The 23,440-nt window shown below is 39.4% G+C and overlaps 1 protein-coding gene across 8 annotated transcripts in view; it reads right to left on the reverse strand.

Moving 5' to 3' along the window:
* The window catches only part of LOC131132104 (SH3 and multiple ankyrin repeat domains protein 2-like), a 153,031-nt gene that overhangs the window by 84,360 nt on the left and 45,231 nt on the right, over positions 1–23,440 (reverse strand). For all 8 annotated transcript variants that reach the window (XM_058077384.1, XM_058077383.1, XM_058077379.1 and 5 more), the window contains 2 exons: positions 23,348–23,425; positions 8,622–8,688 (listed from right to left, as the gene is read on the reverse strand). In XM_058077384.1, the coding sequence (XP_057933367.1) occupies positions 8,622–8,688; positions 23,348–23,425 (145 nt within the window). The remainder of the gene's footprint in view (positions 1–8,621; positions 8,689–23,347; positions 23,426–23,440) is intronic.

Genomic DNA, 23,440 nt, shown 5'->3' on the forward strand with positions numbered 1-23,440 from the left:
CAAGGACCATCTAACTTACTAAAAAGTCTCAAAATAGACGAGAAAAAATGGTTTGTGTGTTTGTGTGCATGTGTGTATATGTGTGTATCTGCCACATGCATGTGTTTCCAAGTGTTGTCAATATAGCTCCCTGTTGGATTATCACATAGTGGCAGAGGATGGTCTAATATGCCATCTGTCAATCATTCTTAGACAGGCTTAAGTCCGCATGCTGAAATACAAACAGCAATCTCTTACACACACCCCGACTATACATCGCCCCGTCACTCTCACGACCCCCGCACCCCGAATTGGACAATAACGCTCCAAAAGTCATCACCGTATTACACAGCCTGCATGATGTCACTTGTTTTGTTTCGGGGATTGTCGTTAATGGCTTGATGTCGCTGCTTTGAAGTATCGTTGTTTTCCTCGCAATATGCCACGTGCATATGACGCCTGGCCCGCGCAATCATTGGAATTGATTTTTTTGTAATTGCTTGCAAAAACTGTTCTATTGTTTAACACAACTGATGGGCCCAATTTAGTTCCAGGAACGTCGCAGCATTCCCTAGCGAATGTGGCCAATGCTCTTCCATATGCAAACTTTTTCCAGCAAGGGACACTTTATATATATTTTAAATATATTAATATATATTACCGTCAACAGCGGAAACAAATTTATTTCATTAATTACATTACATTTTTTGGCGTAATTAACTTTTATTAAGGCTGCACAGCGGTCGAGTGGTTAGCGCGGAAACCTCACATCTAGTAAGTATGCGGTTTCGAACACAGCCTTGGACATGGAGTGTTGTTGGTGGTTTTGGGGAGGTTTTACTAATGAGCTATCTAAGCAGAATAGCTACATAATTATGGCCATTGTCAGTGGAAAAAACACACATGACAGCTAACTAGGACACACAAAAAGGACTCAGATAAGAATTGTGGATGATGGGCAAAATACCCAAAAAGTAAAATGACTTAATTTGCACATTTCCTGATCAAATACAGTCCAGAAACCACCTTGACACTCTTTTATCTACATGTATTAATAAAGAAACCTGATGTACTCATACTAATACATATTCTACATTGCGGCCAGTTAGCAGCAGTCAGCATCTCTGCCCAAAATTCCGTTTAGGATCACTGCCCATTAGAAGCCGACTGCAGCCCGGAATGTTTACATGCGCTAGGCTACAGAGAGCACAGCCCTGAGCCACAAACACTCCAAACGCAGAAAACTGATTCATCCTCCAAAAGGCCAATTGTTGGCGCAGGTCCTACCCTGGTACACAACAAATAAACATCACATCTCACTGACCTCAGAGTTTGACTTTACAGCACAGATGAGGCAGTCTTTTTGGACGTTACAAGAAATATCGGCTTCAAATATGGTAATGGTAATGGTTTTATTTCATTTGAACATGCATCAGATTCCAATTGAATGCATCCCATAATCAGTTCCCAGTTCCACATGTCCAAAAGGAGTAGGAAGAAGCAAAGCTTATTAAATCGTACCCCTCCATCTGGTACTTTTACAATCACTAACTCTTACATTTGTTCACTTCCTGCTTTCCATAATACAGTTTAAGGTTGTTGTTTTTTTAAATAATGTACCTCGTACCGAAGTACTCTGTGATATGAGCATCCAATGCCATAATGGGTACCATAGTGCGTGTCAATATAGTGATATATATAGCACATCATGACTGGTTCAAGACTCTTCATCCTTGGATTTAGCAAATTTATTTTATTTATTAATTTATTTTATTAATTTTTATTAATTTTTTTTAGTTTTTAAATTTTTTTTACATTTTTTGTTGTTGTCCCGTACCAAAGTACTCGGTGATATGAGCATCCAATGCCATAATGGGTACCATAGTGCGTGTCAATATAGTGATATATATAGCACATCATGACTGGTTCAAGACTCTTCATCCTTGGATTTAGCAAACATCAACTGCTTGTATTGTTTCTTGAATTGGCTCATCGTTGTGCATTGTTTGATTCCCTTACTCAATCCAAAGAATCTGGACGACCATGGAGTAAGAAAGCGAGGTGTTATCTTGTGTCTTTTGAACACTTTTCCGTCACTTTTGATAACCACGGAGGGCACATGTGGTCATTAAATATATATTTCCAAGTGGTACTTTTCCTAAAATATGGCAAGATATTTGAAAGGCAAACAGACTGTATCTTAATAACTATAAACTCCTTAATTAAATATGTAGACCTCGTGTTACACACTCCCATAAATAATTAATCTACAAAAAAAAAGAAGTGGTTATACAAGTGTAATATGTGTGTGTAATATGAGAAATAAACAAAACAAAAAGCTAACACTGACATTTTTTTACATCCACTCCAAGAGAGCAAAGCATTTTGTGATAGATAGAAGACCACATCCTTTCCCGCCTGGTCTGCAGGGATCCCCTCGGATCCTCCGCCTGTCTGTGCCCGAGTCTCCAGCTAATAGAACACAGATTAATCTGCACTAATCTCATATGCTCTGAAATGCGGATATTGCATATTGACAACTTCAGTTAGCATCAAATTGGCTGGAAGACGGCGACTTGCTTACTCGACAACTCGTCTGCTTTCTATCAAACGTAGAAACGTACGTACTCGGGTCTTTGGAGCCTTGGCCCCTTCCTTCCCTCTGATGCTGAACTGGGAACCGGGACTGTAGTTTTCTGGGTCACATTGTTATGCCAACATGCAGCACGCTTCCTTGGCCGCTCCCTCTCTGATTAGTGTCTTGTTTTCACGTTCCCTTTAAGGCCAGCACAGCATGTCCGACTGGGACACAGGATAGGCCCCCAAAACCATTTCACCCACGAGGACTCTTTAGCGGGACTTTTAAGTGCATTTTAATACTTTTAATGCATCCTTGAGGTATACTTGACAGAAGTGTGTCACATGTAATTAGAACGCCTGGGAACTATTTAACCTAATTTTGGGATTACTCCTTTGTGGCTTTGCTTACACTTTGTAGATATTTGTCCATTTGATGATCCAAACGGTTCCCACACAGAAAAAGGTGAGGTTAATAATTGGATCGGCATAATATGGTCGCTGGAATGGACCGTTGTTATGTATAAATAATTATATATATATATAATTATTTGTATATATATATATATATATATAAATATACATAAAAATACAAAATAATAAATTAAAAAAATATATATTATGAAAGCAGGAAGTGAACAAATGTACAAATGTACACATGAACAAATCATATCACCTCCTACTTCGGTACGAGGTACATTATTTAAAAAAAACAAAAAAACAAAAAAAACAAAAAAAAAACCTTATTATGAAAGCAGGAAGTGAACAAATGTAACAGTTAGTGATTGTAAAAGTACCAGATGGAGGGGTAGGATTTAATAAGCTTTGCTTCTTCCTACTCCTTTTGGACATGTGGAACTGGGAACTGATTATGGGATGCACTCAATTGGAATCTGATGCATGTTCAAATGAAATAAAACCATTACCATTACCATTACCAGTACCAGTACCATTACCATTACCATATGTATGTCCCAGCATGTTCAGAAAGTGGGTGGGGATCTGCACATCGGGCAGGTAGCACCAGAAACCTTCTTGTTCAAACCATGAACAAAACAAGGAACTAATGGAGTTTCTCATCCCAACCTATCGGCGTCTCGCTCGGTCTGACACGTTCAACGTTGTCTGATGTGATTAAGATTCCGAGCCACTAAAACTAATATCAGCAAAGAGGCTAACGCGGACACGATAGCTAGCGTTACCGGGACTACTTTTACTTGCAGACATTGACCCAAAGGGTGAAAAACCTTCACGTGCTCATCAATACGAGGGTGAAGATGGTGGCTGTACCCACCTCTGCAGCAGGCTGAGCCCATGGCAGCCATTAGAAGATCCAGAAATAAAAGCGTCCCATCCCAGGATAAAAAACCGATGCCTCCACTAAGACCCATAAAAGATGTCCCAAGAAAAGAGCACAATGAGTCAACACCTTTTGCTCCACCTCGAGCATTTTGTGTGGTATGAAGAGAGAGAGAGTGGGGTTGTATGGGGTTGGGGGGGGTGGGGGGGTAATCCTGTATAACTTTGTGTTCCATTTAGTCCTCCACCAGGTCGGTGCTGTCTGACAATGTCCATAGTGTCCATAAGAAAGACATTTCCAGGATTACATGGCTCCAATAGATTTGATTTTCCCCATTTAAACTCATCTTTTTATATCATCTTTATATAATCTATTTATGTGTAGTTTTTTTTTTAATCATCTTTTTCTCATTTTCCCGAGGCCCAGTAATCCCCCAGCTTGCTTTAAACAACTAGCTCAACCGTGTCTATTTCACCATGAACACATCTGGGCATTTGGTAAAGATGGTGGAGGTATGGCAATGTTTGTTCTCTTTAAATGGTACAATAAAATGTACATTATATTATTATAACATTAGTTATCACCCTTACGTCCATTTGCTTAGACCAGGGGTGCTCACACATTTTCAGCATGCGAGCTACTTTTAAAATGAGCAAGTCAAAATGATCTACCCACTACAAAAATGCAAAACATCTATTTATTTTCAAATGTATTGAGGATTATTTGTACGTACAATGTATGTTGATGTACCTTACATAACCAAATGAGCCAATATTGCAAAACACACATAATTAACTATTAACATTTTTTGTAATTACCTGAGTTTACTTTGATGACTTGCACTGAATTGAACCAGCCAGGGATGCATAGTCCGGACAGTAGCTGCTGATAGCCAGCCTCAAGCACACTTCCAAATGTTTATCAGTCATGGATAATATCCGTATCATAATATCCGTATAATATTCCATATCCGTATGGAAGTGATATGTTTTTTGCCTTTTTACTTGGTCCAGCTCCTTCACTCATTTTAGTGACCATAAACTTTAGCGAGGGCTTTAAAATCTGACGCAATTCGCCGACTAGCTTAGCACTTTGCATCGTTGTTTACGCATGAGCGGTGACCTAAAGGTCAAAATTCAGTTGTCATCTGACTGGTTGTCCTGTATGTCAATCAAGTAACGGGGATGGATGATAGGCTGACATCGTAAGTTCTGCTGCACTTAGAGACGTCGTTTGATTTGATTGGTCGCCCGAAGGGCAACATTCAGTTGTCATCTGAATGGCTGCCCTGTATATCAATCAAGTGACGGCATTGATGCTGGGATGATATTTTTTTAATGTCACGCCGCGATCGACCAGTACCACCTCCGCGATCGACCGGTAGATCGCGATCGACTTAATGAGCACCCCTGACTTAGACAATAGAAAGTGTTTGAATGTGCTTTGATTTGAACCTGTGGCCAGCTATTCAAAAGCTGTTTTCTCCCATATGAATGAGTCTTCATGTCACAGTTGCGCCTCACACAGGAGGAGAGTACTGTTGCGCCTCCTGTGTGATCATCAGTCTGGTGTTTGTTTGTTTGTCTCGCCAAATATTCCAACAATATTACTGACAGCTAGCGAACAGTGTGGAATATTCTATACGATGACGGACGTTCTTGGTGGAACAATTCGCATTGTTAAGCCGCCCCTTGTTGCAACTTTGCAACCCGGGCGTTTGTGTGAAATGGTTCCCGGTGTTCTCACCTCCCTCTCGTTCCCGCTCACACACGGATGCAGTGAAACGTTGGGATGCGGTGTATGTACATCGCTCATGCGGTGCACTACAAAGCCTTGTGGACTTTAGCCTGAGCTAAATGTTCGTTTGAACGTTCACTCTGTGCGCTCTTAAATTATTAAAAGTACATTGTCTGAAATGCATTCAGCTTGTTAGAATCATATTAGTAGGGGAAAAAAAATGCATGTTTCTTTCCTCTCTATCATAGCTTAGATGTTTTTGTTTGGATTTACTCATCAGATGTTCATATCGGTTCCATTTAAAGAGCCAGATTAAATAGTCTTTTCAGCAAGTGACTTTAAATGATTCCAGGTTGTGTTTTTGCTGCTGAAATACTTTCTGCATGGAAAGCCATTATATGAAGAGCTTGCAACCAAAAGGCGCTAAATCCATTTTGACTGATTTCATTGAGAAAATCAATGATTTTTAATTACGTACATATCAATCTATTTGGTTATCAAGTCTATATTGCAAATGAAAGAGCTATCAATATAGGTCATAAAAATGCATGCTATAAAAATCCTGCACACACCATGTATTTTATATATTTTTTTAAATTAATTTTTTTTCCGGATTTAGCGCCTTTTGGCTGAAATAAATTTGAAGTCACCTTTAACTTCTTCAATGGCATTGTTGTAAAAGAACGTAAGGTGCTTTAATGTGCTATGCTAATAAAATAATTACAACACAGAAGCCATTCTCAACATACAATACAAAATAATAATTATGAATGAAATGAATAAAAATGTTATTAAAAGCAGTGCTCATATTTGACTGCACCATGAAGGTGACCGTGACAAAAAAACTCTTTACATTGTATGTTTTTTAGTACAAGTAAAATAATGTTTGTCAAGGTAGAGCCATGCCTTTTATGGCGTAATAAAAAAAACTTCCATGTTACAGAATACTGTAAAAACACAATTTGTGTTCTCCTGAATTGCATAACATACTGTAACTATCATACGTGTACTTCATGTACACAAACAAAACAGGATGCGCACTGATACTGGCTTTCTGTATGTGCAGTGCCAATTGTATTCTTCTCTCTGATTGGTCAGATTATCAATAGATGGGAAACTTGGGCCAATCAGAATAAAGAATAAAGAAAGGGATTTAGCTCCTTTTGGTTGAAATCTGAAATGGAAATAGCGCCTTTTGGTTGAAAGCATACATTTCATATCACTTTTTTTTTTCAAGACCAAAATATGTGATTTGGATACACATGACAGAGGTCTATTAAACTCATGAAAAACATGCAACTTAGTGAAAATTGGATTTAGCGCCTTTTGGTTGCAAGCTCTTCATATATTAAACTCAAACTGGACTCCATGAAGCGACGGACTTACAAACAATCCATAACGATGTCATGATGACATGTCTCCTTGTAAAGGTTCGATGTCCATCTTGTCCAAACAAAGTGGATTCAGCATTTTCACATTTTGTGGATGTCCGTGTTGATCCCGCCGCCATATTGTTTCTTTGTCAACAATCACGTCTTTAACTAGAATTCCCAGGGCATGCAAACTCCACACAGAGATGGCCTGGGGTGGAATTGAACTCGGGTCTATGAGCTGTGAGGCCTGCACGTTAACCACTTGTCCACCGTGCAGGTGAAATGGACGTTCATTCATTCATTCATTCATTTTGTACCGCTTTTCCTAACAAGGGTCGCGGGGGGTGCTGGAGCCTATCCCAGCTGTCTTCGGGCGAGAGGCGGGGTACACCCTGGACTGGTGGCCAGTTCATTTTGTATTTGAAAAACACCAGTGATGTGCAATTAGGGGAGGCATCATGGAAATTAATATAATAAATTAAATAAACAACATCAGGACATTTTCTTCATTCAAAATTGCACACTTCCTGTTCTGTTTATTATTATTATAGTAGTTACATTTTTTTATTATAGTAATAAAAATAGCGAGTCATCCACACCAAGCTAAACCAAGCTAATGTCACTTCTTGTCCGTCACCCACTCAATCAACTACTTTATTAGGTGAAAAGCTGACCATAGGGGTGCTATTTCATGCCTAGAGGTCTCTAATAATGTTAAAACTGGTTTTCTCTGCTTAGACTACTCGTTCATTTTCTACCGCTTTTCCTCACAAGGGTTGCGGGGGGGGGGGGGGGGGGGGGGGGGGGAGTGGGGTGCTGGAGCCTATCGCAGCTGTCTTCAAGCGAAAGGCGGGGTACACCCTGGACTGGTGGCCAGCCAATCACATGGCACATATAGACAAACAACCATTCACACTCACATTCATACCTATGGACAATTTGGAGTGGCTAATTAACCTAGCATGTTTTTGGAATGTGGGAGGAAACCGGAGTACCCGGAGAAAACCCACGCATGCACGGGGAGAACATGCAAACTCCACACAGAGATGCCCGAGGGTGGAATTGAACCCTGGTCTCCTAGCTGTGAGGTCTGTGCGCTAACCACAAGACCGCCGTGCCGCCGTGAAATGGAAGTGAATTTTAAAATATTTTTCAGATGAGTAGAATAACTTTTGCCTATATTTGGAAAAACACGCTTTTCCATCATCGATATTTGGGACCTGAACGTTCACATTGCAGTGGCATCGAACACATTTTCCATTTCTATCAACCGGGTCGCATTTGGAAAATATCAGAATAGTATTTTTCACAGTGACATGAAAAAAATCAGATAAAAGTCCCAAAATAAATGAAATCCTAAGAGCTGGTTCGTTCACAAACCACCCATCACGAGTGGACAGATGCTCTTTGTGGCCCCCCCAGGCATTGGTCTTTTCTTTGTGGGCCTAATCGGACAGAGATTGTACTGGTGTAAACATAAACTTTCATCCTCTTGGCATCGTTCTCCTAATCCCACGGGGAGATTATAAAAAGATAGCATGGAGGATTTGTAACGTATCCCGGCAGAGATTGGAAAATACACACGGACGTCTGAGAAAGAACAGGTGAGGGAGGGATAGACGCGTGGACGAACCATACATAGTTTGATCACTCACCGATATCGGTCTCTTTGTGGTTCTTGATCAGTTCAGCGAGCTCAAAGTTCCCGGCTATGATAGCGACCTGCAGAGAGAAAAAGGTTTTTTTACTGAAATGCAAAAACAAACCAAATACTACACGTGTGTCAGCATATTTATTGAAAAGCTGATAAAAGAAACGAAAGCGCTGATAGCGTTTGCTCTAATCTCTTTGGGCTTGTCACTCGCTGAACGTGAACACAATGAAATGAAAGAAGTCAGGGATTGGTCCGACTTCTAATCTTCATGGCTTTAACCATCTGTAGCCCGAGTCTAATCATCTGTGGCGGACACACGTGCGCACGTCAAGATATGCGCATGACGCCGTGAACATACAAGTCACATGTTCATGTGTTGGTGGGGGGGGGGTATGGGGGGGTAGCGAGAGGACGGAAGCTGCTGCTTTGAAGCTTTCTGTCCATTGATCACGGCAGCTGACTGCCATTGGTGGGATGCTGGAAACGCCGGCGTGTGATGAGCAGCGCTGACATATTAATATATAATATCAACATTTGCATACTCACTGCAAATACTTTGTAGAATACAAAGCAGTTCAATTGTTTGCTTTATTTGGAACACGCATTGCAATTAGTGGAACAGTTCAGCACCTCATCACGGTTAATTGGTTCATTGTAGACCCGATCAAGATAAGCGCATTTACACCAATTATTTATGAATGGAATATTTTCTTACTTTGAGCACAGAAAACCTGTTCACAACCTTCTAAATACATTTGATTTTAACACTATTAGAGCCTTCTAGACATGAACTAGCACCCCTATAGTCATCTTTACACTGTGATTACCCGATATAGTATATTTTATGTTCATTCATTTTCTAACACTTTTCCTCACGAGGGTCAAAGAGGGTGCTGGAGCCTATCCCAGAGAGGCGGGGTACACCCTGTACTGGTGGCCAGCCAATCACAGGGCACATATAGACAAACAACCATTCACACTCACATTCATACCTATGGACAATTTGGAGTCGCTAATTAACCTAGCATGTTTTTGGAATGTGGGAGGAAACCGGAGTACCCGGAGAAAACCCATGGAAAAAAAAAAATGTGGAATCGAACCCCAGTCTCCTAGCTGCGCTAACCACTTGACCACCGTGCAGCCCATATAGTAGACTAATAAGGAAAAATATGCCATTTAAGACATATGCTGGAGCCTATCCCAGCTGTCTTCATGCGAGAGGCGGGGTACGCCCTGGACTGGTGGCCAGCCAATCACAGGGCACATATAGACAAACAACCATTCACACTCACATTCATACCTATGGACAATTTGGAGTGGCTAATTAACCTAGCATGTTTTTGGAATGTGGGAGGAAACCGGAGTACCCGGAGAAAACCCATGAAAAAAAAAAAAGTGGAATCGAACCCCAGTCTCCTAGCTGCGCTAACCACTTGACCACCGTGCAGCCCATACAGTAGACTAATAAGGGAAAATATGACATTTAAGACATATGCTGGAGCCTATCCCAGCTGTCTTCATGCGAGAGTCACATTCATACCTATATTATATATAGTATATATTATATATTATTGATATACGTATACTATATTCATTCAATTTCTACCACTTTTCCTCACAAGGGTCACAGGGGGTGCTGGAGCCTATCCTAATTTCTACTACTATTACTGTAGCTAACTTCAGTTAGATCGAGTAAATTGTCCATAGGTATGAATGTGAGTGTGAATGGTTGTTTGTCTATATGTGCCCTGTGATTGGCTGGCCACCAGTCCAGGGTGTACCCCGCCTCTCGCATGAAGACAGCTGGGATAGGCTCCAGCATATGTCTTAAATGTCATATTTTCCTTTATTAGTCTACTATATGGGCTGCACGGTGGTCAAGTGGTTAGCGCAGCTAGGAGACTGGGGTTCGATTCCACATTTTTTTTTCCATGGGTTTTCTCCGGGTACTCCGGTTTCTTCCCTAGGTTAATTAGCCACTCCAAATTGTCCATCCACCTCTCGCCCAAAGACAGCTGGGATAGGCTCCAGCAACCCCCGCGACCCTCGTGAGGAAAAAGCGGTAGAAAATGAATGAATGAATGAAAGAAATATATTAGGAAAGCAGGAAGTGAACAAATGTAAGAGTTAGTGATTGTAAAAGTAGCAGATGGAGGGGTAGGATTTAATAAGCTTTGCTTCTTCCTACTCCTTTCGGACATGTGGAACTGGGAACTGATTATGGGATGCACTCAATTGGAATCTGATGCATGTTTAAATGAAATTAAACCATTACCATTACCATTACCATTACCATTACTATTGTTGCAGTTTCAAAACAAACATATCTGACTTATAATCATATGATGACTAGATGGTTGTTGTAAACACCAATTGCTTGTATCTTCATCTTCATACGAATCCCATCAGTAGATTGGTGCAGCGCTTTAATCAATCATTGCATAATTGAATGAATTTTACTTTTAATTTGTCCCTTTTGTTGTATTTTTCCTATCATGTTGATCAATAAGTATTTCTTTGAGGTAAAATGGAAGGTCTGTGTTTTGAAAAAGAAGCATAACTATCTATACTACCATAGTTAGGTAAATAGTAGCTATATTTGATGTGATGCATGTTTCTTTGTGTCCACTGGGGGGCAGACTAGAGATTGTTGCTAGTATTGACCCAGATCTCCTGCTGTCACATCCCTGCTGCTTCCAGTGGTTCCGGCCGACTGACTGCTCGTGGTGTGTTACAGGGTTTACAGTATGCTTCATTTTGCCTCATGTGATGCATACGCATACGCTTTCAAACACACACACATATATGGACACGCACACACACACACACACACACACACCTCGAGGGAGCCCCAGCAGCATTATATAAGCATGCCCGCTCTGAACGCTGCAGAAGAACTATCAGGAGGAAGGGAGCGATGGAGAGCAGGTGCATTATTAAAGCAGCGCTGGCTAGAATCGCAGCACTCTGCCCCCTTCCTCCACAAATGACCTTTTCTTCAGAAGCATCGCATGTGGCAGAACGAGCACTTGAGAGAGTCTTGTGATTATGCTTTTGCACAAGTAGGGAATAACATGGTGCATTAATATACAATATGGAGTGGGAAATGAAAAAAAAAAAAAGCTTACTTTGAACTTAAATGACAGTGAAATGTGCAAGCATGTCAAGTTCCGACAGAGCAAATGGAAGGCCTCCCGTGGGGGGGACCGGGGCCGGGTGAATGCTAACTAAAAATATGGCTCCACATGCGTTGATGTGTGACACGTCCTCCATGGGCTATGGGGTGGATGGGGGGGTTAGGGTGGAGGGACACAACGGTGACGGATGAACTTGTCATTTTGACTTGGATTGGAAGTGTGAGATGTGTCAATCATTGACACGGACCCCACTAGCAGGAAAAACTGAACGGTGCCTGAATGGACCAATGTTGTGTACTGTATGTATGACTTAATGGTGGAATGTTTAGACCGGGGGTGGATGTGGCCATTAGGGTTGGGTATCGTTTACACGGGGGGTGTCCAAAGGGCGGCCTGGGGACCATATACGGCCTATGGCTGTGGTTTTATTGGCCCATAGCACATTCACAAAATATAATTTAACAAGAAAACTAAAAAAAAATGTTATCTAATGATAAGATGTAATGTTACTAGAATAATGTTGTAATATTATAAGAAAAAATAAAGTAATTTCAGTAGCATAAAGCTGATAAATTAAAGAAAAAATTTTTTTAAATTGTAATATTATGAAAAACAACAAATATTTAGTATTTAATATTTAATTTATGTTTAAAAAATTAGTTTGTGGAAATAGAATGTTGCAAAAATAAAGTCAAAATGTGGGCCTAAAGTCAGAGAAAATTTGCAAGAAGATGGTTGAAATAACCGGAAAATGAAAAAAAGAATAAACAAACAGCGAATTGAAGGAATTAAAACATGGCCGCAATTTTATGCGAATAAAATCAAACTGTTAAGAGAAAAAAGTCGTATTCGGACAACAAAAAAGGCACAATTTGATAAGAAAAAACATCACAAGGAAAAATAATCTCATTATATGTTTTTTTTTAAATTATTTGAAATATGAGAAACCAAAGAAAAAAAAAAAAATTAGCTTGGAAAAAAATGTATAAAGTTATGGGAACCAATTAAAAATTTTATGGGAATAAAGTACTTCTACATTACAGGAACAAAATGTATTGAACTTATTTTAAAAGAAATGATGTATGAATTGATTACTTACAAAGTTAGAGCATGGAAAACCTATTAACAACCTTCTAAATACGATTTTTAACATTAGAGCCCTCTACACATGACATAACACCCCTATAGTGACCTTTACACACGTATTACCCAATATAGTCGACACACTAAAACATAAGACATAAAATAGGCACACAGACACAGACATAACTTAGACCAGTGCTTCTCAATTAGTGGGCGAGCCCCCCTGGGGGGACCGCGGGGAACTGTCAGGGCGTAGTATCGATTTGTCTAGTATTTCTAATAAGTTTCACTTCTGCGTCTTACAACAACGATGGTGCATTCAAGGACTGCCGACAAAGTGCAAAATGTCAACACTCAATGGCATAAAGACATAGACGTGTAGAAATTGCAGGGGTGGGGTTTTAACATTAGTACAAATGTGCTAACCACTCATCCACCGTGCGGCTACATTTTAAAGGTTGATTTCAATCATAAACAACTGAAACATCGAAACAGCGACCACTTAGAAGCAACAGGAAACAGGAGTCACAATGCATCCTTCATTACCATTCCACCACCCACCATTACCACTACTACTGCCAACACCATCATCGCCGCCCTCACATCCATTCTTTTCCTGTTCCCCTCCGGTTGCTATGGAGACATATGGTTGTGTATAACACAGAGGTAAATGTAGTGTTGGGGGAGGGAAGGAGGAGTAGCATGATGGTGGGGCACTTGCAGCTGACTAGAACATCACAACCAGTCAACCGTGGGGGGGGGACGCTGACCAATCACCAGACGGCTTATCCTGTCAACGGGCCAAAAGTAGCATAACAAACCATGGTATAATTAGCATATTTATGGCAATGAAAATGTAGCCCGCTATATCTAACCGTGACATAGTACGTCAGTATTGCAAACTCAAATTTTGCTGACTTGTGAGTATGTGACGAAAACTCAAGTCTTCATTGATTCACATGACGAAGACTCGACTCAAATTTCACTGACTGATGAAACTTGAATTCCAGTGACTCATGGGTATTCCGTGAAGACTGAAATTTCACTGACTCACAGGTACTCGAGGAATTTTCACTGATTCATGGGTACTTGAGAAAGAATGACTTTTCACTGACTCGCGGTCACTCGAAGAAGACTCAAGTTTCCGTGATTCACGGGCACTGAACAAAGACTCAAATTTCACTGATACACAGGTACTGGAGGAAGAATCACTGATTCATGGGTACTTGAGAAAGACTTGTGTCTTCTTCGAGTAACCGCGAGTCAGTGAAACTTCAGTCTCTCAAGTTTCCGTGATTCACGGGCACCGAACAAAGACTCAAATTTCAATGATTCACGGGTACTTGATGAAACTTGAATTCCACTGACTCACAGGTACTCGAGGAAGTTTCACTGATTCATGGGTACTTGAGAAAGAATGAAGTTTCACTGACTCGCGGTCACTCGAAGAAGACTCAAGTTTCCGTGATTCACGGCCACTGAACAAAGACTCAAATTTCACTGATACACGGGTACTGGAGGAAGAATCACTGATTCATGGGTACTTGAGAAAGACTTGTGTCTTCTTCGAGTAACCGCGAGTCAGTGAAACTTCAGTCTCTCAAGTTTCCGTGATTCACGGGCACTGAACAAAGACTCAAATTTCAATGATTCACGGGTACTTGATGAAACTTGAATTCCACTGACTCATGGGTATTCAGTGAAGACTGAAATTTCACTGACTCACGGGTACTCGAGGAAGTTTCACTGATTCATGGACACTTGAGAAAGAATGAATTTTCACTGACTCGCGGTCACTCGAAGAAGACTCAAGTTTCCGTGATTCACGGGCACTGAACAAAGACTCACATTTCACTGATACACGGGTACTGGAGGAAGAATCACTGATTCATGGGTACTTGAGAAAGACTTGTGTCTTCTTCGAGTAACCGCGAGTCAGTGAAACTTCAGTCTCTCAAGTTTCCGTGACTCACGGGCACCGAACAAAGACTCAAATTTCAATGATTCACGGGTACTTGATGAAACTTGAATTCCACTGACTCATGGGTATTCAGTGAAGACTCAAATTTCACTGACTCACGGGTACTCGAGGAAGATTCACTGATTCATGGATACTTGAGAAAGACTGAAGTTTCTCTGACTTGCAGTTACTCAAAGAAGACTCAAGTTTCCGTGATTCACGGGCACTGAACAAAGACTCAAATTTCACTGATTCACGGGTACTCGAGAAAGGCTCGAGTTTCACTGACTGGCAGGTACTTGAGGAAGACTTGCGTTTAACGAACTCACAGGTTTGGAAACGACACTCAAAATTTTCTGACTCGTGAACATGTGACAAAAACTCGAGCTTTCACTGATTCACGTGATGAAGACTCAAGACTGAAATATCACTGACTTATAGGTACTTGATGAAACTTGAATTCCACTGACTCATGGCTCTTCAGTGAAGACTGAGATTTCACTGACTCACGGGTACTCGAGGAAGTTTCACTGATTCATGGGTACTTGAGAAAGAATGAATTTTCCCTGACTCGCGGTCACTCGAAGAAGACTCAAGTTTCCGTGATTCATGGGCACTGAACAAAGACTCAAATTTCACTGATTCACGGGTACTCGAGGAAGTTTCACTGATTCATGGGTACTTGAGAAAGGCTCGAGTTTCACTGACTGGCAGGTACTTGAGGAAGACTTGCGTTTAACGAACTCACGGGTTTGGAAACGACACTCAAAATTTTCTGACTCGTGAACATGCAACAAAAACTCCAGCTTTCACTGATTCACGTGATGAAGACTCAAGACTCAAATATCACTGACTTATAGGTACTTGATGAAACTTGAATTCCACTGACTCATGGGTATTCCGTGAAGACTGAGGAAGTTTCACTGATTCATGGATACTTGATAAAGACTGAATTTCTCTTTCTCTGACTCGCGGTTACTCAAAGAAGACTCCACTTTCCGTGATTCACGGGTACTCAAAAAAGACTCAAATTTCACTGAGTCACAGATACTAGAGAAAAAGTGGACTTTCCCCGACCCACAAAGCGGTACTTTGTGGTACTCCACAAAGACTTGAATATGACTGACGGGGTTGACGTGCTTGCCAATCATCTACGCCGTTGCTACTCATAAGAAGTGTTATGAGTAAAAAGGAACGAAGTTTCCAAACACAAAACCGAATTCTAAATCCGTCTGAGTTGAACTTTCCACTGACCTTGACACGATGGCGACGTTGGTCAAAGTTATTGCTAATTTATTTCACAGAATTGAAGACCGTATGCAGGAAAAAGGGGCAAGAGGTGAATCCTTTTTGACGTTGAATAACGCCAAGGACGATAGAGGGACCAAAAACTTTATGTGTGCGAGGAGGGAAATGGAAAAGAATGAAGATAATGAATAAAATCCAGGTTCGGAGGGAAGGCAGAAGATTAGTAAAATGGCTTAGGAAATAAGTTTGAGATATGAAAAGGATGGCAATGAATGGAAAGTTGAATGAAATCAGGTCCTGTCGAGAATAAGAAAAGCTTAGAAGACCACAGAGGGAAGATGGAGGAGATGCGTATTGTCCATGAAGACAAAAATGGAGAGAATTAGATGAAGCGTGACGTTCCACCACACTCAATAGTGTTTAAATAGCCTTTACAGAGAAGTAGGCCCGTGGTGGCTATTTTCTGTTGCAATGCCATGCTGAATTCTTTACGTTTTTTTTTTACAAACATACCTTGGGACCCTGAACTGACACATGATATTATCGATATTATCAAACGGTGAGGCCAGACGCCCACACGGTGGCTGTAGAACCCTAACCATAGCGTTAGTGACGAGTATGATGGTGACAACAGTCAAGTCGGTCCCCGTCTCAAACCTTTTGTGCCCACTGACCAATCAAACATGCCAACAAAAATGTTGGCGTTTGAATCTGTTCATAAATTCGATAATATTACGATTAGCGTACAGTAGTGTTCATTATTTACCACACTTCAAGAAGACATTCAGTTTGCTACTAAATATTAAATTATGAATTAAACCTAAAAAAATATCAAAATGACAACATAGCCAAAGTCAAGGAAACAAAAAAAACAAAACAAGGAGTTATAGAAAAAAAAAAACATTTCCATATGGATTTCATAAAGGGCACACTAAGGTTCTAAGGTTCTGCAATAAGGATTCTAATTGTATTTGTGCATGCATCTGACTTTTAATTTATCTAAAATTTGAATAAGAAACATGAAAAATGCCACCAGCCGAACATGCAAACTCCACACAGAGATGGCCGAGGGTGGAATTGAACTCTGTTCTCCTAGCTGTAAGGCCTGTGCGCTAACCACTCGCTCACCGTGCATCCGCTAAAGACAATTCCCAATAAAAATACATTAAGAACACAGTATGACACACCGTATTGTACGCTAACCAGAAAATGTATGTAAACCAAGGCAAGATTTTTGCGTACATTTTCAACGTAAACTGGAAAGCATGCTAACCGAGGTAAAGTTCCACTGTATTGTTTTTAACGGCTTACATTCATTGCTTGTAACAACACTGCATGCAACACACATTATTTATTTCTTTTTATGAATTATGTCTAGCATATTGCGTAATAGGAGTGGAAAGGTGACTGAGGGGGTGTTATTTCATGTTTAGAGGGCTCTAAAATTGTTCTGTTTAGAACAGGGGTGGGCAAACTTTTTGACATTGATATAACAAAATTTCCGGGGGGGGGGGGGGGGGGCAGACTATATATTTTACACGTAACAGTCCACCTGGTATTATTGTATCTGTAAAACTGTCATGCAATCTGCTATTATTATTTATTATTTTATATTTAAATATTTTAAAAATAATAAAATATTATAATAATTACAATAAAATTAAAATAATAATTACTATATTATTATTATGTAAAATATACAAATATAACAATATTATTATATATAATTAATATAATAATTAGCATTAATATAATAAATATAATAATCATAATAGTTATAATAATAATATAATAGCCCACCTGGTATTATTGTATCTGTAAAATTGTCATGCAATCTGCTATTATTATTTATTATTTTATATTTAAATATTTTAAAAATAATAAAATATTATAATAAATACAATAAAATTAAAATAATAATTACTATATTATTATTATGTAAAATATACAAATATAACAATATTATTATATATAATTAATATAATAATTAGCATTAATATAATAAATATAATAATCATAATAGTTATAATAATAATATAATAATTATTATTTTAATTTTTATTATTATTATGTGCTTGTGTCTCTTTTTTCAGGAGCACTTTGTAAACAACAGACCATGTCAAACAACGAAATTGATACAACCATCAAAAGGTTGGCTCAGGCCATGATGCCAGGTTGTATGTTGACTTTAAATTAAATACTTTGGAAAGATTGGGCGGGCCGTATTCAAACACTTGGCGGGCCGGATGTGGCCCCCGGGCCGTAGTTTGCCCACCCCTGATTTAGAAGGTTGCAAACAGGTTTTCTTTCTATGGTAATAACGAATCCTACGTTGCAGAAACGTACCACAGTCGGGTGTGGAACCGATTAGCCGTGATAAACCAGGTTTTCCCGTCCACCAATCATTCTTTCCCATATCTGCAATTACCACAGTCATTTTTTACATCCTCTAGAATGCACTCGGAAGGGAGGCTTAAAAGTGTTGGATTGGGCTTTGGGCTTCATATGTAGGTGGAGTGTGCAACTGTGATAAAGATAGCAAGAGCAAGAGAGCAAGATTTTCATCTTGAAAAAACAAGTGAGAGTCCACAGCATCTAGTCTCGTCGGTCTAGTGGCTGCTTGTTTTTCCTACGCCGCCGTCAGGAGAAGAGGTGGCGCTTTGACACATTTCACCCTGATTGCTTGCTGATATGGAGTGAGCAATGATGCTGCCACAAAAAAAAAAAAAAAAAAGTCATTCATGCTGTCACGTCAAGCTGTTTTCCCTTGCAATGTTTCAAAATAATGACGAGGAGATGATAACCTCCTTTAATGAAAATGTCTTTTTGGATACCAAATGTCACTCAGAAGCAGAAAGGGTTGATTTGTTGATATACAACACCATTCCCTTATGTAGACATTCAATATGTAACTATAAATTGTTAGAGGTACCCAGGCTAACATGCATAAATATAGAGGTAGGGATTATCATTAATTATTATTAATTATTACTTTACAAAAAATAGTAATAATGGACAGCAAGACATCATTGCTTCAAAAATTGGTTTGAAAACCAATAAAAACCTAAAAAAAAACTCTAAAAACCTCAGGTAGGGTTTAACAAGAAGAAACTGATGTTTGGGTTGGTCACCTGTCCAGACACGGTCTCAAGTTCTTGTTTTTTAATGCATAAGATTAGACACATGCAATACAGAAAATAAGTAAATGTCACAAAAAAAAGTGGGCTAATAAATTGACACACAAAGACTGCGGATTTCAGAAAATAGCAGATGAAATCTCTACACTCTACAACAGGGGTGCTCATTAAGTCGATCGCGAGCTACCGGTCGATCGCGGAGGTGGTACTGGTCGATCGCAGCGTGACATTAAAAAAATATCATCCCAGCATCAATGCCGTCACTTGATTGATATACAGGGCAGCCATTCAGATGACAACTGAATGTTGCCCTTCGGGCGACCAATCAAATCAAACGACGTCTCTAAGTGCAGCAGAACTTACGATGTCAGCCTATCATCCATCCCCGTTACTTGATTGACATACAGGACAACCAGTCAGATGACAACTGAATTTTGACCTTTAGGTCACCGCTCATGCGTAAACAACGATGCAAAGTGCTAAGCTAGTCGGCGAATTGCGTCAGATTTTAAGCCCTCGCTAAAGTTTATGGTCACTAAAATGAGTGAAGGAGCTGGACCAAGTAAAAAGGCAAAAACTGGACCAAGTAAAAAGGCAAAAAACATATCACTTCCATACGGATATGGAATATTATACGGATATTATGATACGGATATTATCCATGACTGATAAACATTTGGAAGTGTGCTTGAGGCTGGCTATCAGCAGCTACTGTCCGGACTATGCATCCCTGGCTGGTTCAATTCAGTGCAAGTCATCAAAGTAAACTCAGGTAATTACAAAAAATGTTAATAGTTAATTATGTGTGTTTTGCAATATTGGCTCATTTGGTTATGTAAGGTACATCAACATACATTGTACGTACAAATAATCCTCAATACATTTGAAAATAAATAGATGTTTTGCATTTTTGTAGTGGGTAGATCATTTTGACTCGCTCATTTTAAAAGTAGCTCGCATGCTGAAAAAGTGGGAGCACCCCTGCTCTACAAGAAGCAATGAAGTCTGTAAAATTAAATAATTAAAAATAAAAAATCACAAATTTTTTAACTATAATGATGAAAATGGTAATATTAATGATGATTATAATGATGGTAATAATGATAAAGATTATAACAATAATGATAATAATAATAATAATAATATTACAATGATAATAATAACAGGGGAAACAAGACAGTGGCATGAACATGATTATATCCTGTAAAAAGGGGTAGGCATTTATAAGCTTTTGCTTCAGCCTACTCCTTTTGGGCTTGGGATCAGATAGTTGAATACAAATGTAAATAATGGAAAGTTATATTTTCATTGATGTAAGAAATGCACTGTAATGATTCACATATTTGCCCAAATAAAGGGAAAATATATATATATATATATCTTCTTAGTCAGACCTTAAAAAAACCTGTTTATGACCTTCTAAATATGGTCTTTAAGATTATTAGCCCCTCTAGACATGAAATAACGCCCCTCCAGTCACCTTTACACTCCTATTACCAAATAAAGTAGCCATTATGAGACAAAATAAGACGTTTCAGACATAAATGAGACTTGCAGCGGGAACAGGAAGTGACAGAAGGTCGGTTCCAACTTGCCATGACTTATGGCTGCTCACCAGTGGAGGTCTCTGGATCTGAAGGATCAGCCCTTCCCAGATGACTGAGATCTCCAAGAGTGAGTCCAGCTCCCCTACGGAGGAAACTCAGCTGCTTGTATCCGCAATCGCCTTCTTTCGCTCACGACCCAAAACATAGGTTGAGGGTGCGAACATGGATCCAACGGGAATTTGAGAGCTTTTCCTTTCCCGCTCAGCTATTTTTTTTCCCCACGACGGTCCGGTACAGTGACCAAACCGTCCCAGTAAACAATGAAGGTCACAACCGGTAGAGGCCATCGGGATCACATCGTTCGCAAATAGCAGAGATGAGACCCCGTGTGAGATGGCCACAAGTACTTGGTGATGGAGAAGGGGACGGCAGCTTGGACAGAACCCAAATATAAAAAAAAAGACTAAGGAAAGAATGAACTTTTTACCTTGACTGTTCCCAAAAACACAATGTAACACCTGTGTTTTTAGTTATGAAATAATTCTTGAATTCGATGGTGTTTCTCACCTTCTTCATGAAAATGCTGGCATTTGCAACTTTCTTTGGCTCCATTTTGGTGTTAATGAGGTGAGAAACTACTGAATTGAAGCAATAACAAAAAAGACGGAGGTGTTGGTCTCACTGCCCCATCAGCGATTGGAATAACACCGATTAAATAAACGGCCTTGCTAACGGCGTTACTTTTTTCAGTAACGCATAGTCATCTAACTCAGTACTTTTACTGTCAGCATAACGCCGTTACATTTCCGACCCCCCCGTTACTGCACGTTACTGAATAATATATCGTGACTTCATAACTGGTCAACTGGAAGAGAAGAAGACAATTATAGCTTTGAGTTTGCATTGAGGAGAAAGGTTCACACCTCCAAAATCATCATCAGTGTTTACTATTTGCATGGCCAAGATGGAAGCACGTCAACAAGGTCACGGAAGGTTGTGACTAATGACCATTATCATGCCCGGTCTCGCTCCCACCATGAAGCACTGGTGCTAATGAAGCGTTTCAATTAGGGGCAACTGGAGAGGACAATAATGGACTCTAAATAAGGCTCCTTTGGAAGTCAGACGCAGGCTAAGAGTCGGTCATGTCAACTCGGCTCTGATGGTTTTTCCCCGGGATGGTCATCTACAATACAGCACTAAAAATGGACGCATGTATAATGTATAGTATATATACTGGCCCATATACAGTACGTATCTCCACACCTATGTACTACATCTGAATTACTGGGACGAGTATGATTGCCCTGATTGAATATTTGTATCATATCACTAAGGATGGCTGTAATCACAAGTCATCTTTGGAATTGATTAATGATTAATTTATGATTAATTAATTAATTAATAATTAAGCTAAAATAGTGTTCATTAAGTCTTTTCTAGTTTTTTTTCTTTTCAATCCCCTCCTGCTCCAGCTGCTCCAAATTTGTATAGAAAAAACATAAAAAATGAATAATAATAATAATAATAATAATACTCCATATAACAGGGAATGTGTAGATTTTACAAAAATAAAGTCAAAATATTAAAAGGAAACTTTATTATCTAATGAGCAAAAGTCAAAATTCTACAAGAATAACACTTTATGAGGAAAAATAGCGTCATTTTGATAGCATGGTGTTGAAATATTGAAGAAAAAATATCTTTTTTTAAAGTGGTAATGCTATGAGAAGCAACCAAAACAATGAATAAAGTTATTTTAGTCATTTTGGAAAAACTCAATTGTAAAAAAAGCTATAATGTGAAAAAACAAAGTGAAAATAGTATGAGAATAAAGTGAGAATTACGAGAAGAACATTATTTCAAAGACAGCAGAAACGGAAAACGTCATACTCTACTGAAAATTTTTTTAACGAGAAACTCATCATTTTAGTAGCATGTTTAGTGCTCGAGTGGCACATGCAAAAATGGTCATGTGATATTCTATTCATGAATGAATGTATTGCATGATGCATGCCCACATCATTTCAATTTTTCCAGCCCTGCTGTGGACTCCTATAGAGTAACTCCACACAATAACCAGCACACAAAGCTTTGTAGAACTTCCGGAATCTGCGCCTATTCAGCTGTATTTCTTTGGATTATGTGCTTCCCGCGAAAAAAACAGTCTGCCTCCAGGCACGCCCACTCTGCTGTGGTTGGTCACACGGCCAAGTGCTTCGGAGGACTTCGAGTGTTGTGCTGCTCTTTTTTTTTTAAATGTCCCGTTTGTTACAACGTCCTATTGTTTATTTTAAACAAAACATAAAATTTTAAACAAAAAAAAACAAACTAAAAAAAACAGATGATGATTATTGCCGTTTTCAAATAAATCAAATCATTTAAGAAGAGTTTGGAAAAATGACATAATACTCAAATATAATATGCTGTACATAGAAGGACATTTGCAATCCATTGTTCCAGCTGGCCTTGACCATTTTGCACTGTTGCCATGGAAACAGATATGCCATGTACTATATAAGTGTACTATATATATACAGTATATGTGATATCCAAATATTCTTCAAGCTCCTCCAAAAGGATGAACATGCAAAAGTGAGTTGGTGAAACGCTACCTGAAAAGGACTCTGGCTGTTGTAGTTCCTCACTTCTTTATCAGCTCCACGGACGAGCAGCACCCTGGCACAGTTATCCTGGGGAGGAAAGGA

Source organism: Doryrhamphus excisus, chromosome 7, assembly GCF_030265055.1.
Source record: "Doryrhamphus excisus isolate RoL2022-K1 chromosome 7, RoL_Dexc_1.0, whole genome shotgun sequence".
Classification (NCBI taxonomy): domain Eukaryota; kingdom Metazoa; phylum Chordata; class Actinopteri; order Syngnathiformes; family Syngnathidae; genus Doryrhamphus; species Doryrhamphus excisus.